Here is a 19,794-nt window from a genome sequence, read left to right as displayed (position 1 = left end):
ATTAAATGCAAATACACTGTGGATTAATTTCCAGAAAGAGGTTCGTGAATAGTAAATTTGCTTCAGAGGAAAGTTATTATCTGGGGATGAAATAGAGGATAAACCCAAAGTAGCTTTTGGAAAAATTCCACTCTGTTAAATTTCAATGAATTGTTTTGCCCCTCTTCTCGCCCTTTCTTACAGTGTGTCCCTTATTTTCTTTAATTCCTATAATCCTGTTCTGTTTTCTCTTGGAATATTTGTATCCAGTAGTGGCTTCCGAGTCTCTTCTCCCTTTGTGGGGGGCGTGGGGGGCACGATACTGGACTCCTAACATAGCATTCAGGATGCTTAGCATATCTCGCGTTTGTATTCTAGTATCTGGCTTTCTGGGGATTAAAAAAAGTCCTCACATTTACTTAAATTCCTCCTGGACTTTTTCAAATCCCAGTTTCATTTTCTCTGATGGGAACAATTATCATAATAGAGACATCTTTGTGATTTTCTTCTCCTGACGAAACTACCTGTGCTGATGACACGTTCAGGTTAATGGGCAAAGGGGTCCTATTGCTCTGCTTTGTTAGGGTGCCTTTTTCCCTTAAACTGATGACTGACCCAATATTTAATTGTCTCCTGGCCATGTAGATAAATATGGACATCAATATCCCCCCTTGTTTTTCCTGAAGTCTTCCTTCTGGTCACGGCAACCAAAAGCTGATTGTGTGGCCCTTGAAGATGAAATACATTCTGATCCTTCATCTAATGACTCTTTTGAGCCAGTGTCTCCAGAATTCCATGGCAAAGAAGCCATCAGGTAACAAGGATGCAAATGAACAGGGCCAAGATGAAGATACTAACAGCGCCTGAAGCAAGCACAGTTCTCTTTTGTGCCCTCTAGACGGCTCCGACCTAACCTCCATGCTACCTTCGTCATTTCCCAGTTCACGTTTAAAGAAAAATTCCTTTAACCCTTTTTATCTCATATCGTTGGCTTTTACATTAAATACTAACTTAGGGGGTGCCTGGGTGGCTCAGTTGGTTAAGCGTCCGACTCTTGATTTCGGCCCAGGTCATGATCTCACGGTTCCTCAGTTCAAGCCTCACGTTGGGCTCCGTGCTGAGCGTGGAACCTGCTTGGGATTCTCTCTCTCCCTCTCTCTGCCCCCCCTACACTCATGCTAGTGTGCATGCACGCTCTCTCTCTCTGTCTCAAAAAATAAGTAAATAAACTTAAAAAATTAATAAATTCGAATTTAGATTGCACCAACAAAGATAATTCAACGAAAACCCTGCCTGTATTCTCCATCTTTTATCTGTTGTTTCTCCCCTCCATCCGTAGCCTCTCTCATTTCTTTGCCCGGTCTCATTTATTCACACTTTGCCCTACCTCATTTTTTATACTCCTTATGTTTTTCTCTGTTCTTTTTTCTTGTTTAAACTTCTTTCCTCTTCTACGTATTGCCTTTTCAAAGAGAATGAAAGAGTAGGGGAGAGGTAGGGAGAAAGGATCTGGAGATAGACCCAAGGAGAATTGAGGAAGATGTGCCTTAGAGTGTCCTGCACGTCTTCATTCCAAATGTGTGTTTTGCTTGGTGCTAGCAACTTTTCTTTCCAAATAAGAAAATAGGAAGAGAGTCCTCCAGATCCCTGACTGTTCACATCTTACTCGTCCGTCAGTGACCCCCCACCTGTCAGTCCTTTGTGAATGGTCTCAGATGACCTCAGCCTACAGAGCTTCTAGAACCTGTTCCAGTTTTTATTTCAGCCTGTTCCATTTTTATCTTCTATCCTTACGTCTGTCCTATGGTTTAAGCTGGGTTGAGCTTCCAGCAGAGCGGCTGGGAGGGAGCAGAGCAATGGCTTTATTTAATCTGCTTAATTTAATCTGTTTTCTATTTGTTTAATCTTTATCCAATTTCTTTTTGTATTTCTTCTATCTCTTTAGCATCTCACCCAACTAGAAGTGCTATGGAGTGATAGTAAATGGGGTGAAAATAGAGATGAAGAAGCTAATCAAACAGTTCAATATGAATGGAACCTGAGTCACTTGAAGACTAGTAGATGATACAATAAGAAACATAAATTTGATTTAGTCGATGGATTATATATTTACTACCCAATAGAATAAAACAGATAAAGTGCCTAGCGTTCCAGATCTGTAATAGCACCCAGAATATGTTAATTCTATTCCTTCCTATTATCGTGATCAACATAATCTAACCAATATCATTTTATGCTTTACCATGAACCAAGCACAATGCATGCAAGATGAACTATGTTACTCAACCTCCACCACAACCCTAAAACACTCAAAAGTTTGAGGTTGCAAAAGCTGAAACTTACCTGGAACAAGTACGTTGACTAAGGCAACAGCTACTAAATTCTGTATAAGACTGTAAAACCCATGCCATCACTGTTACAATCTTTGCCTGTCTTCCTTCCTCCACCCTTGTGCCTCTTAACCTACTCCTGGAGACCTTGACTCAAGATAACCAAAGATACCCGTAACCTGTGCCAGTATTGCATAATGACCCTTTCAGTATCAGATGCCCATGTTACCTGTCGGTCTAGCTTCCTTGGCTTTGCAGTTTAGAGATGATCCCTGTTTTCAGTACTAATGTCAGGCCATACCCTAATCTTTGAAATCAGAAGGACTGGTAATGGGACCCAAGCATAGGTAAATGTATAAAACTGCTCAGGTGAGGCTCATGTGCAGCCGGGACTGGGAAGCAGTATTCTAGCCGATTCTCTCTCACACAAGCATGACTTTATGAGGGTGAAATCTCATACCTTCCTGTACCCTGAAGATAAGATTCATCCAGTCCCGGCAACCAAACCAAGAATGACAAGCTGAAGAAAATTGTCACACCTTGAGATATCTTTTCTTTTCTTTTTTGTTTTTCCAGAATCAGAAATGTTACCAAAGAATATAAAGGAAAGTCGGGTAAAATAGAGGCTTTGAAGGGTAAGAAAAGAAGAACGCTTCGTTATAATGTTGATACTGATTTCCTGCTTTTAATTCAATTTTGTTGGTTGTGGTGGTGGTGGTGGGCAATCACTGGTGGCATTTCAGATTTGAAATGAGTCATTTGAGGGGCGCCCGGGGTGGCTCAGTCGGTTAAGCAACTGACTTCGGCTCAGGTCACGATCTCATGGTTCATGGGTTCAAGCCCTGCGTCGGGCTCTGTGCTGACAGCTCAGAGCCTGGAGCCTGCTTCGGATTCTGTGTCTCCCTCTCTCTGCCCCTCCCTTACTCGTGCTCTGTCTCTCTCTGTCTCAAAAATAAATAAAATGTAAAAAAAAAAAAATGTAATGAGTCATTTGAGCCACACGATAAAATTTCCCTTCTAACACATTACTTTGCATAAAAGTTAGAAAAAAGATTGATGATACGTTAGAATGTATGTACTTGAAAGATGTATTGTGTAATACTGAGGTACTGTAAGGAAATCCTGGGGGTTTTTTTTCCTACAAATCCAAACGTTTCTTCTGTAATTCCAAAGCTGTTGCAGGGATTATATATTCTTCTGCTGTGCAAACAAAAAAGCAATGTATCTCAAAGGAACATTAGTCACATAGTGATCGACTGAATGATTAATCTGTTGTTCAGTCCATAAATATTCACATCCACCTACTTTATGCCAGGCCATGTCAATAAACCTAGGAGTATGAGACATGTTTCCTGCTGTGAAACCAAGTAATTTCAAAATTTCAGAACAGGGTAGACCCATAAACTTCCAAATGCGTGTTTTATTATTTTTATTTTGAATGTGACAACATGGCCATTCAAGGAAATAAAAAGGCAGTCCATTAGTTCCATAATATAGTTTTGTTTGTAATTTTATCTTCCTTCCTGTCGCCCTACTTTTTTCCCTTCCTTCCTTTCTCCCATTCTTTTTTCCTTTCTTTTTTCAACGTTTATTTATTTTTGGGACAGAGAGAGACAGAGCATGAACGGGGGAGGGGCAGAGAGAGAGGGAGACACAGAATCGGAAACAGGCTCCAGGCTCTGAGCCATCAGCCCAGAGCCCGACGCGGGGCTCGAACTCACGGACCGCGAGATCGTGACCTGGCTGAAGTCGGACGCTTAACCGACTGCGCCACCCAGGCGCCCCTTTCCTTTCTTTTTTCTATCTAGGTCTGGTATTAGACATATATGAAGGCCAGATCACTGCAATACTTGGTCACAGTGGAGCCGGGAAATCAACACTGTTAAACATTCTTAGTGGGCTCTCAGTTCCCACCAAAGGTAAGAGGTTTTTCCCAAAGTCAGGTCGACGTACATATATAGATATCAGCTCTTACTATAAAGTCCTTCTGATCGTTAATCACAAACACAAACAAATAACTGTGGACAAATGGAAGTTAGTTCATAGTGTTAGTCTACAGAGGTATGCGATACTGGATTGATACATACATGAAATTTGAGTCTTTCGTGAGAATCAGTGTCTTGATCATAAGTTACCCTTTGGCATTCGAACTTGTACCTGTTAGCTTTTGCTGCATAACAAGCATCCTCAAAATGAATGGCTTAATATAAAGATGTTTTATCATTTCTCACGATTCGGTGGGTTGACTGGCTCGTGTTTCCGCCTGGACTGAGTTATTGCTGGATGTTTTGGCATAGCCTCACTCACGTATGTGGGGCTTCAGTTAAGAATGCTGCTCTTCTCTGTTTACACGGACTTTCATCTTCCAGGAGTCTGGTCAGGATTCTTCAGCCGGGGGTCCATGAACCCAGAAGCCAAGAGAGGGCAAATACATCCCAGGGTGGAGGCAAATTCACAGCCTCTGCCTGGATCACATTTCCTAAGATCGTTTATTATATCACCAAGCCTAAATGCGAAGGGTGGAAAAATAGATAACATCTTGATGATAAAGCTGCAGATGGGACTTTCTGTTTTCTTCCAGTATACCACACGACCAAAACAGAAGTTCATAATGCCTACGTTATATAAACCTTGGAGAGAAAATCGTGTATCTAAAATGTAATTGATAAATATATAGTGATTTTTCATCTAGATAGATCTTTCTTTTCTTGAGTTTTTGTTTCATTTCCAGTTAGTTCACATACAGTGTAAAGTGAGTTTCAGGTATACAATACAGTGATTCGACACTTCATACAACACCCAGTACTCCTTACGACAGCTGCACCCCTGAATCCCCATCACCTGTTTCACCCATCCCCCCCACCCACCTCCCCTCTGATAACCATCAGTTTGTTCTCTATAATTAAGAGTCTGTCTAGAAAGATCTCAATTCAAGCATTCCTCTGATATTAACTCTTAGCCTTTATTATAGGTTCAGTCACCATTTATAATAATAAGCTTTCAGAAATGGCTGACCTCGATAATATCAGCAAGCTCACTGGGATTTGTCCGCAATCCAACGTGCACTTTGATTTCCTCACCGTGAAAGAAAATCTCAGGCTGTTTGCTAAAATAAAAGGAATTCGGCCGCATGAACTGGACAAAGAGGTACAGAAACATGTCAGAATTAATGTATGGGTCAAAAAGAGATTGTGAACTCTATTTGTACTGAGTTCTTTATGCTTTCATTAAATTATATTGGTGCAAATCACGTATAAGTGTTTGACGAAATCGAACTTAGATAACATCTAACGTTTATGTGTAACTTACAGCGTGCCAAGCAGTATCCTTAACTTCAAAGAGAATAATTGGCCGATTCCTCACAACCACTCTAAGAAATAAGTACTGTTACCATCCCCATTTTATACATGTGGAAACTGAGGTTCAGGATCAAGATTATGCAGCTAGTTAAAGTGGAGTGGTATTCTAATCCAGGCAGCCGCCTCAGGTTCCATGCTTTGAGCCATTACACCTTACAGCCTTGCGTTTTCAAATTTAACAAGAAAAGAAACAAAATCTTGATTTGTGACATAAAGCTTCTTATTCGGTTAGATACAAAGAGTTTTGCTGGAGTTGGAGATGAAAAACATCCAGAACGTCCTTGCTCAAAACTTAAGTGGCGGACAGAAAAGAAAACTCAGCTTTGCGATTGCCATTTTAGGAGATCCTCAGGTAAGTAAGTCAGACTAAATTTGGAGATGAATTCAAAATTTCAAAAATGAAACTTTGGTAGTGGTCCAAAGCTTTTATTTGCAAAAGACATCTGTGCCAAGGGATTGATGATAGAGCGTGAAATATAAGAACAAAATCTTAACTACCGTATCCTTTTAAATATGTAAGTAATGTGGTTTCTGCGTGTTTTCTGGAAGAACTGTGCTTTACTGGAAACACACTTTATATACATCCCTCCTCGGTAGGTTTTCCTACTGGACGAACCAACTGCGGGACTGGATCCCTTTTCAAGGCACCTTGTGTGGAACCTCCTGAAGGAGTGGAAAGCAGACCGTGTGGTCCTCTTTAGTACCCAGTTCATGGATGAGGCTGACATCCTGGCTGGTAACTGCCGATTTCCTTTAAGTGTCATCATGAGGTCTTTATGAGACTTGGGAAATATGGATTTGTATCCTGAGCAGCTGTATTTTATAATCTGGTCATCTAGTTGTACCTAGCAATCCGAACAGCTGGTAATGATACGAACTGGGCCCGACGAGTCTCACTCCCAACCTTTTCCGTGTGTCTCCTAGAATTTTCTATCATTTGATGTTACAAGGGCATAATCTGCCAGGAAACTCAATTATTGTGAAGTGAGAGTCTGTATTCTAATACATTAATCCTTTTACTCAAAGTTAAGGTACACTGACTTGACATATTCGAATAATGGCTTGGTCCATTAAAATAGATAGTGTAACAACAGTCTATATTAGAAGACGTATTCACGTAACCTCCCAGAGTGGTTAGATGGCAAAACAATAGGGCTAAAGTCTACAAGTAAGATTAAAGTGTGCCTGTTTCAATGAGTTTTTATGAAGCGCTGTATTTGAAAATGCGGGGGTGCCTGGGTGGCTCAGTCCGTTAAGCATCCGACTCTTGATTTCAGCGCAGGTCATGATCTCACGGTTCATGAGGTCAAACGCTGCTTCAGGCTCTGCTCTAACAGCGTGGAACCTGCTTGGGATTCTCTCCCTCTCTTGCTGTCACTCCCATGCTCTCTAAACCAACAAACCAACAAACAAATAAATAAATAAACTTCAAACACACACAATAAAGAAATGTGGAAGCTCCTAAATTAGAGTAGAATCATGGTTACCTCTTGGGAAAGAGTGGACGACTTCTTACGAAACTTTCTTCTTTGCTTCTTCCTTTTCAGATCGGAAAGTGTTTCTCTCCAGCGGGAAGCTGAAGTGTGCAGGCTCTTCTCTGTTCCTCAAGAAGAAATGGGGCATTGGATATCACTTAAGGTAGAGCCACATGAGGAGGCTGGGAAACTGAGAAAGGCACATGATGTAAGCACGATGTTTGATGGAATGAATACATTACAGCACAGGTGAAACTCTTTATTTGTCCCACACCGATATTTGCATGTGCATATGTGGAGATATTTACACACATATATGGAATTGGTCTGTATATAGGAGAGAGGTTGACGGGTAGATTTTAGAGACTGAAAATACAAGATAACAAAAAAGCCGAGATAAATGTGATAGAAAATCCATCCACAGCACACTGTTAAGGAAGGTTTGGATTGAAGGAACTTTCACGGCTGACACGTGGTATTATCCACCCTTCTCCCCCCTCACCCACGTGTTAACATCGTTTCTTGAGTAGGCTCCTTGCTTCTACTTGATCTCTCAGCGGTGCTGTTCATGTGCTTGCTCTTCTCTCCGTCCTCTTCATTGTATTTTTATCATTATTTTCAATCAACTGGGGTTGATGGAGTCATTCAGAGAGAAGATGCGTACCATCGTTGTATTTAAATCTTGAGTCTTTTGAGATAGAAACTATTGCTATTTTTATTCTACAGATAAACGTAGAGTGCCCCTAGGTTTGTAAGTGAGAGAGCCAGGAATTGAATCTGGATATTTTTAACTTTGAAGGCTAATATCCCAGATCTGTATTTTAAATTAATGTTTATTCATGAATTAATGAATAACATGAATTAATGTTTATTCATGAATTGGTCAGTTTGTCAAAAGTATAGCTCTAACTTACGGCATCTGTAACTTAAATATATATATATGTGTGTGTGTGTATATATATATATATATATATATATATGACACAAGAAACAAAAAAACATTAATGGCTCCATTTTATCTATCATAATCCAAATTTTGTTGTCATATGAAACTGGTGGGGCCCACCCTATTGTGACTTCCATATTACTCACCTTTAGTTAAAAATTAAATATGCAGGGCGCCTGGGTGGCTCAGTTGGTTGAGTGTCTGACTCTTTATTTTGGCTCAGACTGATCTCACGGTCGTGGGATCGAGCCCCATGTCCGGCACGGCACTGAGGGTGGAAGGAGCCTGCTTAAGATTTTCTCTCTGCCTCCCTCTGCCCCTCCCCTGCTCCTGTTCTCTCCCTGTCTCTCAAGAAAAAAAGAAAGAAATACACATTGTTCATTGCACACCCTCTCGTGACCTACATTTCCCCTTGTCCGAGGTTATTTCCAGAGGCTGGCAGTTTTCTTGGGTCGATTCCCGCCTGTTTCCGTCCTATGGAGTTATTTGAATGCTGTCTCGTGTAGCTTTTGCTAATCTTCCAGCTCCGTGTATCGTCCCGGTGTTTCATTTCCCCAGGCACATTGTTTGAGTTGCTTCTTGGAAATGAATTAAGCTCTCTGGAACTCGGTTTCCTCGCTTACAAAGTGGGCATAACAATTCCCAGTTGCAAGTAAAGGTCAGAGAAGAGCAAATGACGTCGCGCCTCATACAGAGCATCGAAACAGAACGTGTTCTCTAAGTAAAAAATGCTGGTCAGGATCCCTGCATACCCGGGTGTTTAGGTATCGCCCGTGGCCTGCTTCCACGTTGCAGCAGCAATGTTGAAGATTTGCAGTAGAGACCGACTGGCCGCAAAGCCTAAAACATTTACCACGTATTCCGTTTTCAGAAACGAGCCTACTGCCCTCCATTTCTGAGCTATAGGCTCCCCGAGGAGGGTACATTTTCTGCTCCCTCAGTCCTCTCTGGTGCCCAGCACAAGTTGTTGTAAGTAACCAAGAAGTATCTATTACATTGTTTTTATTTCAGGGGGCAGCAGCACCATGGAGAACAGTTATGATTTGGGGGGTGTTATTTAGTTGTTTTTTTTTTTTTTTGCTTCATTCTCTCAGTGAGTTTCACTGCCTCTAAAGATGAAAGGGATTCTCATTTGTTCTTAATACGCACCAGTAAGCCTAGTTTCGATGTAAGCGTTTGATCAAATAAAATAGCCATTTTTTTAAAAAGAAAGTTTATTTATGTTGAGATAGAGAGAATACAGGCAGGTGAGGGGCAGAGAGGAGAAGCAGAAGCCCAAGCAGGCTCCGTGCCGTCAGCGCAGAACTTGGTGCGGGGCTCAAACCCACAAACCGTGAGACCGTGACCTGAACTGTGAGACCGTGACCTGAGCCGAAATCAAGAGTTGGATGCTCAACCGACTGAGCCACCAAGGTGCCCCTAAAAAAGCCTTGTTTAAAGGACTTACTAAGTACAGACATCACTATTACCCAGTTCTTTGGACAGCCTTAAACGTCAGGAATCGTTATTCCATTTTGCTAATGAGCAGACTGTCCAGATAGGGCAAGCAGCACACTTCAAACGGCAAAACCGAGTTTAGAAGCCAAGTCACTACTGGTATTTGTCTATTGTATACTTTAAAGCCTGGATTCATACGTTTTTGTTTGTTTTTCTACATTACGGAAATACCCATGGTATTTTTTAATGGGTAGACTGTGCTTCTCTATGATTCTGTGTTCTTGGTCAAAGTTCTGGGGTTAGCACTGCAAAGAGAGCAAACATTAGTGATCTCAACGACTCACACCCACATTCATCCACAATTCATTTCTGTCTGTGCCCCATTTCCTTCAGAGCATTTACTACTATTGCATTTACTACTAATCATTTATTTTTCTGTTTGTTTACTTGTTTTCTCCCTGTCTCCCCACCAGACAGTAAACTCCGTAAGAACAGGGCAGCACTTTTATTCACCGCTGTACCCTCAGCATTTAGGGAAGTTTTTGTCACATACCAAGAACTTAATAAATTTGTATGGAAGAGCCAGTTGAAGAACAGAAACTGTTTTGTCCCTGCCTATCAAAATCCCCTTCTGTTTTCCCAATACGGTAATCCTATTCAGCCAAATAAAACTCCCTTTGAAAAATCTTCACCATTTTCCACTTTGTGTAGTCCTGCTGTGTCCCTGCTGTCTCTACTCTGCCACTGTTCTCCTTTTAAGGACTTGAGTCAATATTAACTTGCTCTGGGCATCATCTCTAAATAACCTGACCAGTGGTTCTGATTAGCTCCCTCTGCCTTCTCCTATTACATTTATACGATCTGATATTTTTTCCCCTTTATTTCATGTTTGAATGGCCTATCTCTTGCATAGAAGTCATTTTCTTCATGCTATTGAAGACTGTGTCAAATAACATATATCTTTCTTTTTTATTTTTCAAACACCAGTTTGCAGTTGAATGAAGTGTGTGTTCAGGAAAAAATAACATCGCTGGTCAAACAGCACATCCCCGATGCCAAATTATCAGCGGAAAGTGAAGGAAAACTTGTCTACACATTGCCCTTGGAGAGAACAAGTAAATTTCCAGGTAAGCACACCGTGAAATGAAATGTGTAAATAATATGTATAATCATAATGATAATTCTTACAGCATATATTGAGAGCTTACAATGTGTTCAGGCATTTGAAACATGATGCAAAGAATAAGACAGTGGTTGGATGATTTTATCGATTGTAGGAAATATTATATTTCAGTAGTTGCATTGCAATGTCTGGGCATTTTAGGGAACTCTTTAAGTCATTCATTCCCTCTGTGGTGCATAGCAGAATCTTCTAGGGTTCGTAACTGTGAATGAACACAAGTGGTTGAAAACGTCTGGCTTAGCCATTAAGTTAAACAGCCCCGTGATTGGTCCTTTTCGTTCTCGACAGGATTTTTGTGATAACTTTGGGGTTTTTATGCCAATACATAAAAGTTTACTTTAGGATCGCCATTTTGAATTCTTTGTCGGGTAAATCATAAAGCTTCATTTACGAAGGTCTGTTTCTGGAAGTTTGTCTTGTTTCTTTGTTGGGAGCAGCTCCCACTGATGTCTCCTCTTCCTTCACACTCTGTGTGGATGTCTGCACTTTACGTAAAGCGGGCACCTCTCCCAGGCTTCACAGGCTGGCTTTCTGCAGGAAAGGAGACACCGGCGATCAGCCTGGTCAGAGATTCAGAGGGCTGCCTTATCAACTCTTTTGAAGCAGGCAGCTGTGGTTTTTGTGTGTGCTGAGCCAGAGAGTGAGTAATGGCACCACGTAAACTATAATAATCAGGTTTGTGTGATATTGGCGGAGTGATAGACACGTAGACAGAACAGAATAGAGAATCCAGAAACAGACCCACAGAGATACGCCAGGCCAATTTTCGACAGAAGTGGAAATGCAATTCAATGGAGGAAAGATAACCTTTTCAACAAATGGAGCACGTGGACCCACAGGCATAAACGTGAACCTTTATCTAAATCTTCTACCTTAGATAGAAATCAGCTTAATATAAATCATGGACTTAAACGTAAAATATAAAACCATAAAATGTTTTAAAAATAAGAGAAAAATCTTCAAGCTATGAAAACATATGCACACAGAACTCCTGTACGTGAATGTTTATAGCAGCTTTATCTGAAACAGACAGCAGCCGAAACCACCCAGATGCCCTTTAACAAGTAAAGGGTTCAATTCTAGAACTGTCGTGACATTGCCTTGCCACTCAGCAGTAAAAAGGAACAAGCCACCGACTGGCCTATGCAACAACCTGGATGAATATTCAGAGAACCATCCTCAGTGGAAATAGCCAATCCTAAAAGAAAACATACTATGACTCAGTTTGTAGAACATTCTTGAAATGGCAGAATTATAAAAAAATGGAGGAGGGATTAATAGTTGCCATAGGGTTGGGAAAAGATGGAATGAGGAGAGATGGTTGTGGCTATAAATGGGTAGCATGATCTTTGTGAGGATGGGAATATTCTGTATCTTTTTCTTAAATGTCTATTTATTTATTTTGAGAGGGAGAGATATCGAGCACGAGTAGGGGAGGGGCAGAGAGAGAGGGGGAGAGAGAGTGAGAATCCCAAGCAGGCTCTGCACCATCAGTGCAGACAGGGCCTGACGTGCGGCTCAAACCCGCGAACCGTGAGATCATGACCTGAGTCAAAACCGAGAGTCGGACACTTAACCAATGGAGTCCCCCAGGCACCCTGGAAATGTGCTGTATCTTGATTGTATTTTCACTAGGGTGGTTGTGATCGTTGTACTGTGGCTTTTTAAGATATTACCGTTGGGGGACACGGAGTGAAGGGTACAGATCTCTCTGTATTATTTTTTTTTTTTTTCACAACTGCTTGGGAATCTAAAATGAGCTCAACATAACAAGTTGAATTAAAAGAGAAAGAAAAAGTACACTTATCATATATGTCATTCAGAAAACCTGCTCCCTGGTAGAGAGGCCCTCTAGGAGGGCCACACTGGATGGTGGAAGAAATTAACTGGGCCATACGTGTGGTTAACAGACACATAGATTAACCCCATGAAGTCATTCACATATACATTTTATGGCGACAGCACAGGCGTTCCTAAGAGCCATGGGGTGAGATGTTAATCAAATCCCGATTAATGTGTTTTCACAGTCGTTACAATTTGGAGGAGGTTTGTCCAATTTTAGGGAAAGTGAAGAATGACACAAACCACTCATTAGCATTTTGAATCTCACCTCTTTCCTGCCCTTCCATACATAGGACTCTGATCAGGACAGAAAGCTTTTAACTTCTCCTTCTGCCCAGGGAGAAACGATAGGTGGAAGGCTCAGGACTTCTGTAATCCTGCTAGGATTTAAAATTAGGTTTCAATTCAGGCTTCATTTAATTAGCTGCTATTATTCAGATCCAGACAGGCAGAGACAGTGTTCATTATATTAAGAACAGTGGCTGATGCAAAAGTGGCTTTGGTCAACGAACTAAAGGGTGCAGGGACAGAGCATCGCTGGAGGAGGCACCAACCTCCAGTTTCCCACTACGACAAGATGCCCTGAGTCCGTTCTGCGTTCTTGATGACATCTTGTGAATTGTTTCTTCCACAGTCAAAAGCAGAAATAGAAAAATTTTTTAAAAAATAAAAGATTTATTATTCGTGTCCTTCCTTTAAAAAGTTTTTTGGAACTGAGGAAGGTTCTGTACCATCGTACCAATTCTCAAATAATTAGTTCTCTCCGTTTTGTTGGCTAAAGCACAAATGGCCCTGAAAAGAGTCTTCAGTTAATTAGAGTTGAAAAAACCCGAAGTTCCCCTGTTCATTAAATGTTAAAAGTTACCATAATTAAGTTAAAAACAAACTTAAAATTTTTTTCTAATTTTTTAAATGTTTATTTAGTTTTGAGAGAGGGAAAGAGAGGCAGAGCATGAACAGCAGAGGGGCAGAGAGAGAGGGAGACACAGGATCTGAAGCAGGCTCCATCCAGGCTCTGAGCTGTCAGCACAGAGCCCGACGCCGGGGCTTGAACTCAAAAACCACGAGATCACGACCTGAGCCAAAGTCAGATGCTCAACTGACCAACCTGGGCACCCCTAAAATGAAATTTTAACATAAATATAAATGACTATAAATTATTATTTGATCCAAGGAGGTTAATATATGAGCTGTCACAATATACATTTTAAAATACAGTATTTGAAGAGTAAGTACTTACTATGAAATGTTAGCTTTTAAAATGTATAGTTTTATTTCATACCTTTGTGCTTTGTCGCATGAGAAGTTGTCTTCACTTGTGATTTTCATAGTTTTGATTTGCTACTGTACGTGTTCTTTAGCACTTTACGAGGATCTGGATAGGCGTCCTGGCCTTGGAATCGAGAATTACGGTGTTTCCATGACAACCTTGAACGAAGTGTTCCTGAAACTAGAAGGAAAATCAGCTCTTGATGAACCAGGTAAATAAAATGCGTGACTGATCATGTCAAGGTATTCACAGCACTTAGTGCAGTATATATTTCCGTAAAACACTGTTACATAGATGTGATTACAAAATGTGGGGTTCCGTGATGATCAAGGCCTTTCCTAGACAAGGATACATGGAGCCAGACTGCATTCCTGTCACATTATACCTTTCCTGCCAATATTGCCTTATTATTAAAGCTGGCCCATTTTCTTCTATCCAAGGCTCACTGCTGCCTTCATCCCATTTCCCAAGAGCAATTTCAGACAAAACATGTATTATTTTTTAAAACTTTGTTTTTAATGTTTTTTTTAATTTTTTTTTTTTTACATTTATTTATTTCTGAGAGACAGAGAGAGATAGAGCGTGAGTGGGGGAAGGGCAGAGAGAGAGGGAGACACAGAATCCGAAACAGGCCCCAGGCTCCGAGCTGTCAGCACAGAGCCTGACGCGGGGCTCGAACTCACAAACCGCGAGATCATACCCTGAGCCGAAGTCGGACGCTTAACCGACTGAGCCACCCAGAGGCGCCTTCAGTGAACTTTTAAAATTGGTTCATGCACTTTTCAGCTCAAATCTCTATTTGGTTATCTTAAATAATTTTTACGTCTCTAATTATATCCCCTATTTGATGAGACGTTATTGAAATACAGTAAAACTTTGGTTTGTGAGCATAATTTGTTTCTGAAACATACTTGTAATCCAAAGCACTCATCTATCAAAGCGAATTTCAGGAACCATTGGCTCAGTTGTGATCATGTGACACTTGGCATCGCATTCTCTTTGTACTGCAAGGCACCACTCATGTATCAAGTTAAAATTTATTGGAAATGTTTGCTTGTCTCACTAAACAAGTTACTTGCAGTCCAAGGTTTTCCTGTACTTGGTGATTTATAAATGCGTCATTCGATGTACGAACATTTGTGGATTTCCTAGATGTTATTGCTGTGGACACATAGATCATATTCCAGCACAGGCAAAATTCTAGAGCTCCCTCTGTTATACAGCCCCAAATTTCTCAACAAGAAATGATATCTGCCTGATTTTCAGCTTGCTATCACTTTTTGTTTACTTGTTTTTGGGGGTTTTCGGCTTTTCTGCTACTGGGGAGTCAACCTGACTCTCCATCCTTGACCATGGTTTACCATGCCTTGGGAGATCTCTCCACCTTTCCACCCTACACCCAGATGTCAGCATGCCAGTGTATTGTACCCAGCCAAGATCCATTCTACCTCAGTATACCTCTTTCTGCTCAGGTGTCCTGTAGCCAGCCCCTGGTGGATTTCCTTCACAGAGGAAGGCCCCATGTACCTTGACGATGTCTTCCACAAGTAAAGAGTCTCTGCCCTTTAGCGTGGATCTTTCTCAGCTTTTCCTTCCCATCTCCAGCCTTTGGTGTGCTGTTCCCATGTATTTGGTGAAGTTCTCATGGGAAAGGTTGTTAAATGATGTAAATTCATTTTGGGACTTGAGTACCACGTGACTCTAGTCTGTCCTACCAGCCCATATGTGACCATAAGAGTTTGTTCGGTGCCCTCTCCTTATTCATATCTAAAGTGGTTCTTTCCTTTTCCCATGCCCCTAGGATGAAAGGAGCCATGGGTATCATCTCCCTCGGAATGAGTCTTCCCTTTTTTTTACTTTCTTTATGCTCTTGTCTGATGGGTTAAAAATAACTGGTATATTCTCTTGGTAAGAGAGGTGACAGTCTCTTGGAAGCAGGAGATCCCTGAATTATTCTTTTAATATACTGTTGGCCCCTACCTTGTATAAGATCTTTACATCTTCTTCAATAGTAACTGGAATGGTGTGTTTTTGTGTCTGTGGTTGGACATTTATGGGTGCGTGCTTTCTGAGGTTGGATATCAGGCTTGTTTTAACACCATACAATGGACAGCATCCTGAGTCTCCAAAGACTGTCGGGCATATACAAGAGTGCAGCCTCCAGTGGTGCGAACAGATTTGAAATCCCACCAGTGCCAACAATTAACGGTTAATCCCGTTTGTAGCATGTCAGTTTGTAGGTTGTTTCTCTAGGCGAACACCTGAGATTATTTTTCCCTTCCAAGTGACACCTCTAGGCACACTACGATCTCGCGTATTTGCCCTGACCTCTTGAATGTGTTGTCTGTAGCCAAATGATCGAAGATCTCCTTTCTACTCCTTTTGTTCAAGGCATCAAACTTCCATTCATGTGTCTCGCTCATGGCGGCTGCCAGTAGCACCACACAACGCCCACAGTTACGCAGAAGACTCTAGCAGTGTGGACGACACAAGCTCCTACATGCAGTAGGCTCCATAACGTCCAACCGGAGCCCAGTTTTATGAATTGCGTTTTTTCGTATTTTGCAGATACTGCCACGTGGGGAGAAGCCCCGTCAGAAAGAGCTGGAGATACAGAGAGGCTTGTTGAGACAGAGCAAGTTCTCAGTTCGCTTAATGAGATAAGCCAGACCATAGGTGGAATGGCTCTTTGGAGACAGCAAATCTGTGCGATCGCAAGGGTTCGCTTCTTAAAATTAAAGCATGAAAGGAAAGCTCTTTTATCACTGTGAGTGTCAGAGTGCCACGGTGGTTTTTTCAGTCGATACATTAAGAAAACAAATCTAAGATGTAAAAGCAAGAGAAGACAAGCAAAAAATAAAAAATAAAAATAAGGTGGGAGGGGCGCCTGGGTGGCTCAGTCGGTTAAGGGTCCGACTTTGGCTCAGGTCACCATCTCACAGTTTGTGGGTTCGAGCCTCATTTCAGGCTCTGTGCTGACAGCTCAGAGCCTGGAGCCTGCTTTGGATTCTGGGTCTCCCTCTCGCTCTGCCGCTCCCCCACTCACGCTTTGTCTCTCTCTGTCTCTGAAAAATGAATAAACCTTTTAAAAAATGTAATTTTAGGGGTAGGCGAAGGGCAAAATACTCAAGAAAAGAGTCCAAGAGCTCTGTGGTGCATTTCCATAAATTCTTGATGGTATCACGTTCTAATCTGCTCAGGCAACTTTAAAGGTTAAGAAACAACTGTGCATTCACACTGGCACTTTTCTCCTGGGTAGGCTCTTGATTCTCGGATTTGGAGTTTGCCCTCTTCTCACGGACATCATCACCATGAAAGTGTATCAACAGAGCTACACTTGGGAACTTTCTCCTCGTTTGTACTTCCTGGTTCCTGGACAACAGCCACGTGTTCCTCTCACCGCATTACTGATCATCAACAAAACAGGTAATAATGTGGCGAATACTCCATTCCCAAGTGCATTCACGGTTAAGAGAAACATAAAGCATGCGAGAGAGAAAAAGAAACTTTTGACTTCCTCCGTATAAAACTGTTCATGAGGCTTGAGGAGGGTGAATGCAAGTCCAGGAAGGTAAAGGGACTAGGAAAGGACTTGCCAACGAGACATAAACTTTCTGGTGGCTGTGGGCAAAATGAAAGCATTTGTATCAAAAAAACACATTTGTGGGGCGCCTGGATGGCTCAGTCAGTTAAGCATCCAACTCTTGATTTCAGCTCAGGTCATGATCTCACAGTTCATGAGTTCAAGCCCCGTGTTGGGTTCTGTGCTGACAGCGCGGAGCCTGCTTGGGATTCTCTATTTCTGTTTCTCTCTCTCTCTCTCTCTCTCTCTCTCTCTCTGCCCCTCCCCTGCTCAACCTTTATCTTTCTCTCTCAGAATAAATAAATAAACATTAAAAAAGACACATTTGTAACAGCTGGAGCTAGAATTCATGTGCTATTCCATTTATTCCAAGGATACAGTCCAGTGGTTTTCAGTGTATTTCACAGCATTGTGTAACTCTCAGTACAATTCATTTTTTTGGAATATTTTTATATCAAAACTTTTTTTAAAAAAATTTTAAAGAATATTTTTATCTTAAAAAGAAATCCCATGCTCATGAGTACTCATTGCCACTTACTCTTCCCCAGCTCTGAGAAACCACAAAATTTCTGTTTCTACAGATCTCTGTTACCCTGGACATTTAATATAAGTAGAATTACACAACATATGATCTCTTATGACCGACTTCGTTCCCTTAGCGTGACGTTTTCCAGGTTCATCTATGTTGTAGCATGTTTCAGTATTTTTTTAATTGTGGAAGAATTCCATTGTGGGAATATGCTACATTTTATTTTTCATCAGATGATGGATAGTTTCTCCAAATTATTGGTTATTATGAGTCATGCTGCTATAAATGTCCATGTACAGGTTTTTATATGAACATACATATTTTTTTCACTTCTTTGGGGTATAAAACCCAGAAATGGAATTGTTGGGTCATAGGGTGGCTATATTTAACCTTTTGAGGAAAGGCCAAAGTTCTTTGAACGGGCTGCCCCAATTTACGTTTACGCCAGCAATTTGTGAGGGTTCCAGTTTCTACACATTTTCACCCAAACTTGTTATTTCCTGACTTTTTGTTTTTTGTCATACTCATCTTCGTATGAATCAAGTAGTATCTTGTAGATTGATTTGCATTTTGCTAATAGCTACTGACCTTAGGCATCTGCCCATGTGCTTACTGGCCAGTTGTACATCTGTCTTTGCAGAAGTGCCTTTTTTCTTCCTATTTAAACAATGAATCATATGTCCTTTTTATTGAATCCTAAGTGTTCTTTATATATTCTAGATACAAGTCTCTTATCGCATGCAATAGATCCTCATCATTCACAGGTTATGTACTTGCAGACTTCTCTAGTCAGTAAAACTTATTTGTGACCCCAAAACCAATACTCATGGCTCTTTTGTAATCATTCACACACATGCTCAGATCAGTGGACAGTTTGAGTCACCTGATACACACTTTCCAGCTGAGATGATACTCTGTTTCCTTGCTCAGCTCTCATACTGTAAATAAATATCCTTTCTGTAGTCTATTGAATGCTACGTTTTCCACCCAAGTAGAGTGCACAAGTGCTTTCTAGTGTCCCTGAGTCAAGAAGGCCATGAGATACCTTCCAGAGGAAATATGTGTGTTAAATAAGCTTCGTTCAGGTATACATTAGTGTCGTTGGCTTTGAGATCACTGTTACAAGTCATCAATATATATACCAAAACATATATAAGATATGGCAATCTCTTGATTGGTCAAAGAAATTGTTGCAACCAGAGGCTCACAGGAACCTAAGCCATAATTAAGAATTCACTTGGGGCGCCTGGGTGGCTCAGTCGTCTGAGTGTCTGACTTCGGCTCAGGTCATGATCTTGCGGTTCATGAGTTTGAGCCCCGCATCGGGCTCTGTTGCTGACAGCTCAGAGCCCGGAGCCTGCTTCAGATTCTGTGTCCCCCTTTCTCTCTGCCCCACCTCTGCTCTGTCTCTCTCTGTCTTTCAAAAATGAATAAACATAAAAAAAGTTAAAAAAAATAAAGAATTCACTAATTCAGTGTTTGTGGTGACTTTGTAGAATATATGTACCATGAATAATAAGAATCAGTTGCAAGTTTTCTGCAAATATTTTGCTTCGTCCTGTAGATTGCCTTTTCATTTTCTCATTAGTGTCCTTTGAAGCATAATGTTTTAATTTTTTTAAGTTCTTTTTTTTTTTTCTGAGACAAAGGCAGTGTGAGTGGTGGAGGGGCAGAGAGAGGGAGAGAGAAAATCCCAAGCAGACTTCGCACTGTCAGCGTAGAGCCCGTTGTGGGCCTTGAACTCACCAACCATTGAGATCGTGACCTGAGCCGAAATCAAGAGTTGGATGCTCAACCAACTGAGCCACCCAGACACTCTATAATGTTTTAATTCTTACAAGGTCCAACTTATTTTTTTCCC

At 41.2% G+C, this 19,794-nt stretch overlaps 1 protein-coding gene across 8 annotated transcripts in view; it reads left to right on the top strand.

Annotated features, from left to right (window-relative positions):
* ABCA8 (ATP binding cassette subfamily A member 8) overlaps window positions 1–19,794 on the top strand; it is an 89,300-nt gene that overhangs the window by 44,419 nt on the left and 25,087 nt on the right. For all 8 annotated transcript variants that reach the window (XM_015072661.3, XM_027047940.2, XM_027047938.2 and 5 more), the window contains 11 exons: window positions 625–793; window positions 2,886–2,944; window positions 4,118–4,228; window positions 5,281–5,456; window positions 5,901–6,020; window positions 6,266–6,404; window positions 7,216–7,306; window positions 10,514–10,653; window positions 13,913–14,032; window positions 16,390–16,588; window positions 17,081–17,247. In XM_015072661.3, the coding sequence (XP_014928147.2) occupies window positions 625–793; window positions 2,886–2,944; window positions 4,118–4,228; window positions 5,281–5,456; window positions 5,901–6,020; window positions 6,266–6,404; window positions 7,216–7,306; window positions 10,514–10,653; window positions 13,913–14,032; window positions 16,390–16,588; window positions 17,081–17,247 (1,491 nt within the window). The remainder of the gene's footprint in view (window positions 1–624; window positions 794–2,885; window positions 2,945–4,117; window positions 4,229–5,280; window positions 5,457–5,900; window positions 6,021–6,265; window positions 6,405–7,215; window positions 7,307–10,513; window positions 10,654–13,912; window positions 14,033–16,389; window positions 16,589–17,080; window positions 17,248–19,794) is intronic.

The sequence above is a fragment of the Acinonyx jubatus genome, chromosome E1 (assembly GCF_027475565.1).
Source record: "Acinonyx jubatus isolate Ajub_Pintada_27869175 chromosome E1, VMU_Ajub_asm_v1.0, whole genome shotgun sequence".
NCBI lineage: Eukaryota > Metazoa > Chordata > Mammalia > Carnivora > Felidae > Acinonyx > Acinonyx jubatus.
This window is presented reverse-complemented; position numbering and strand designations above follow the sequence as displayed.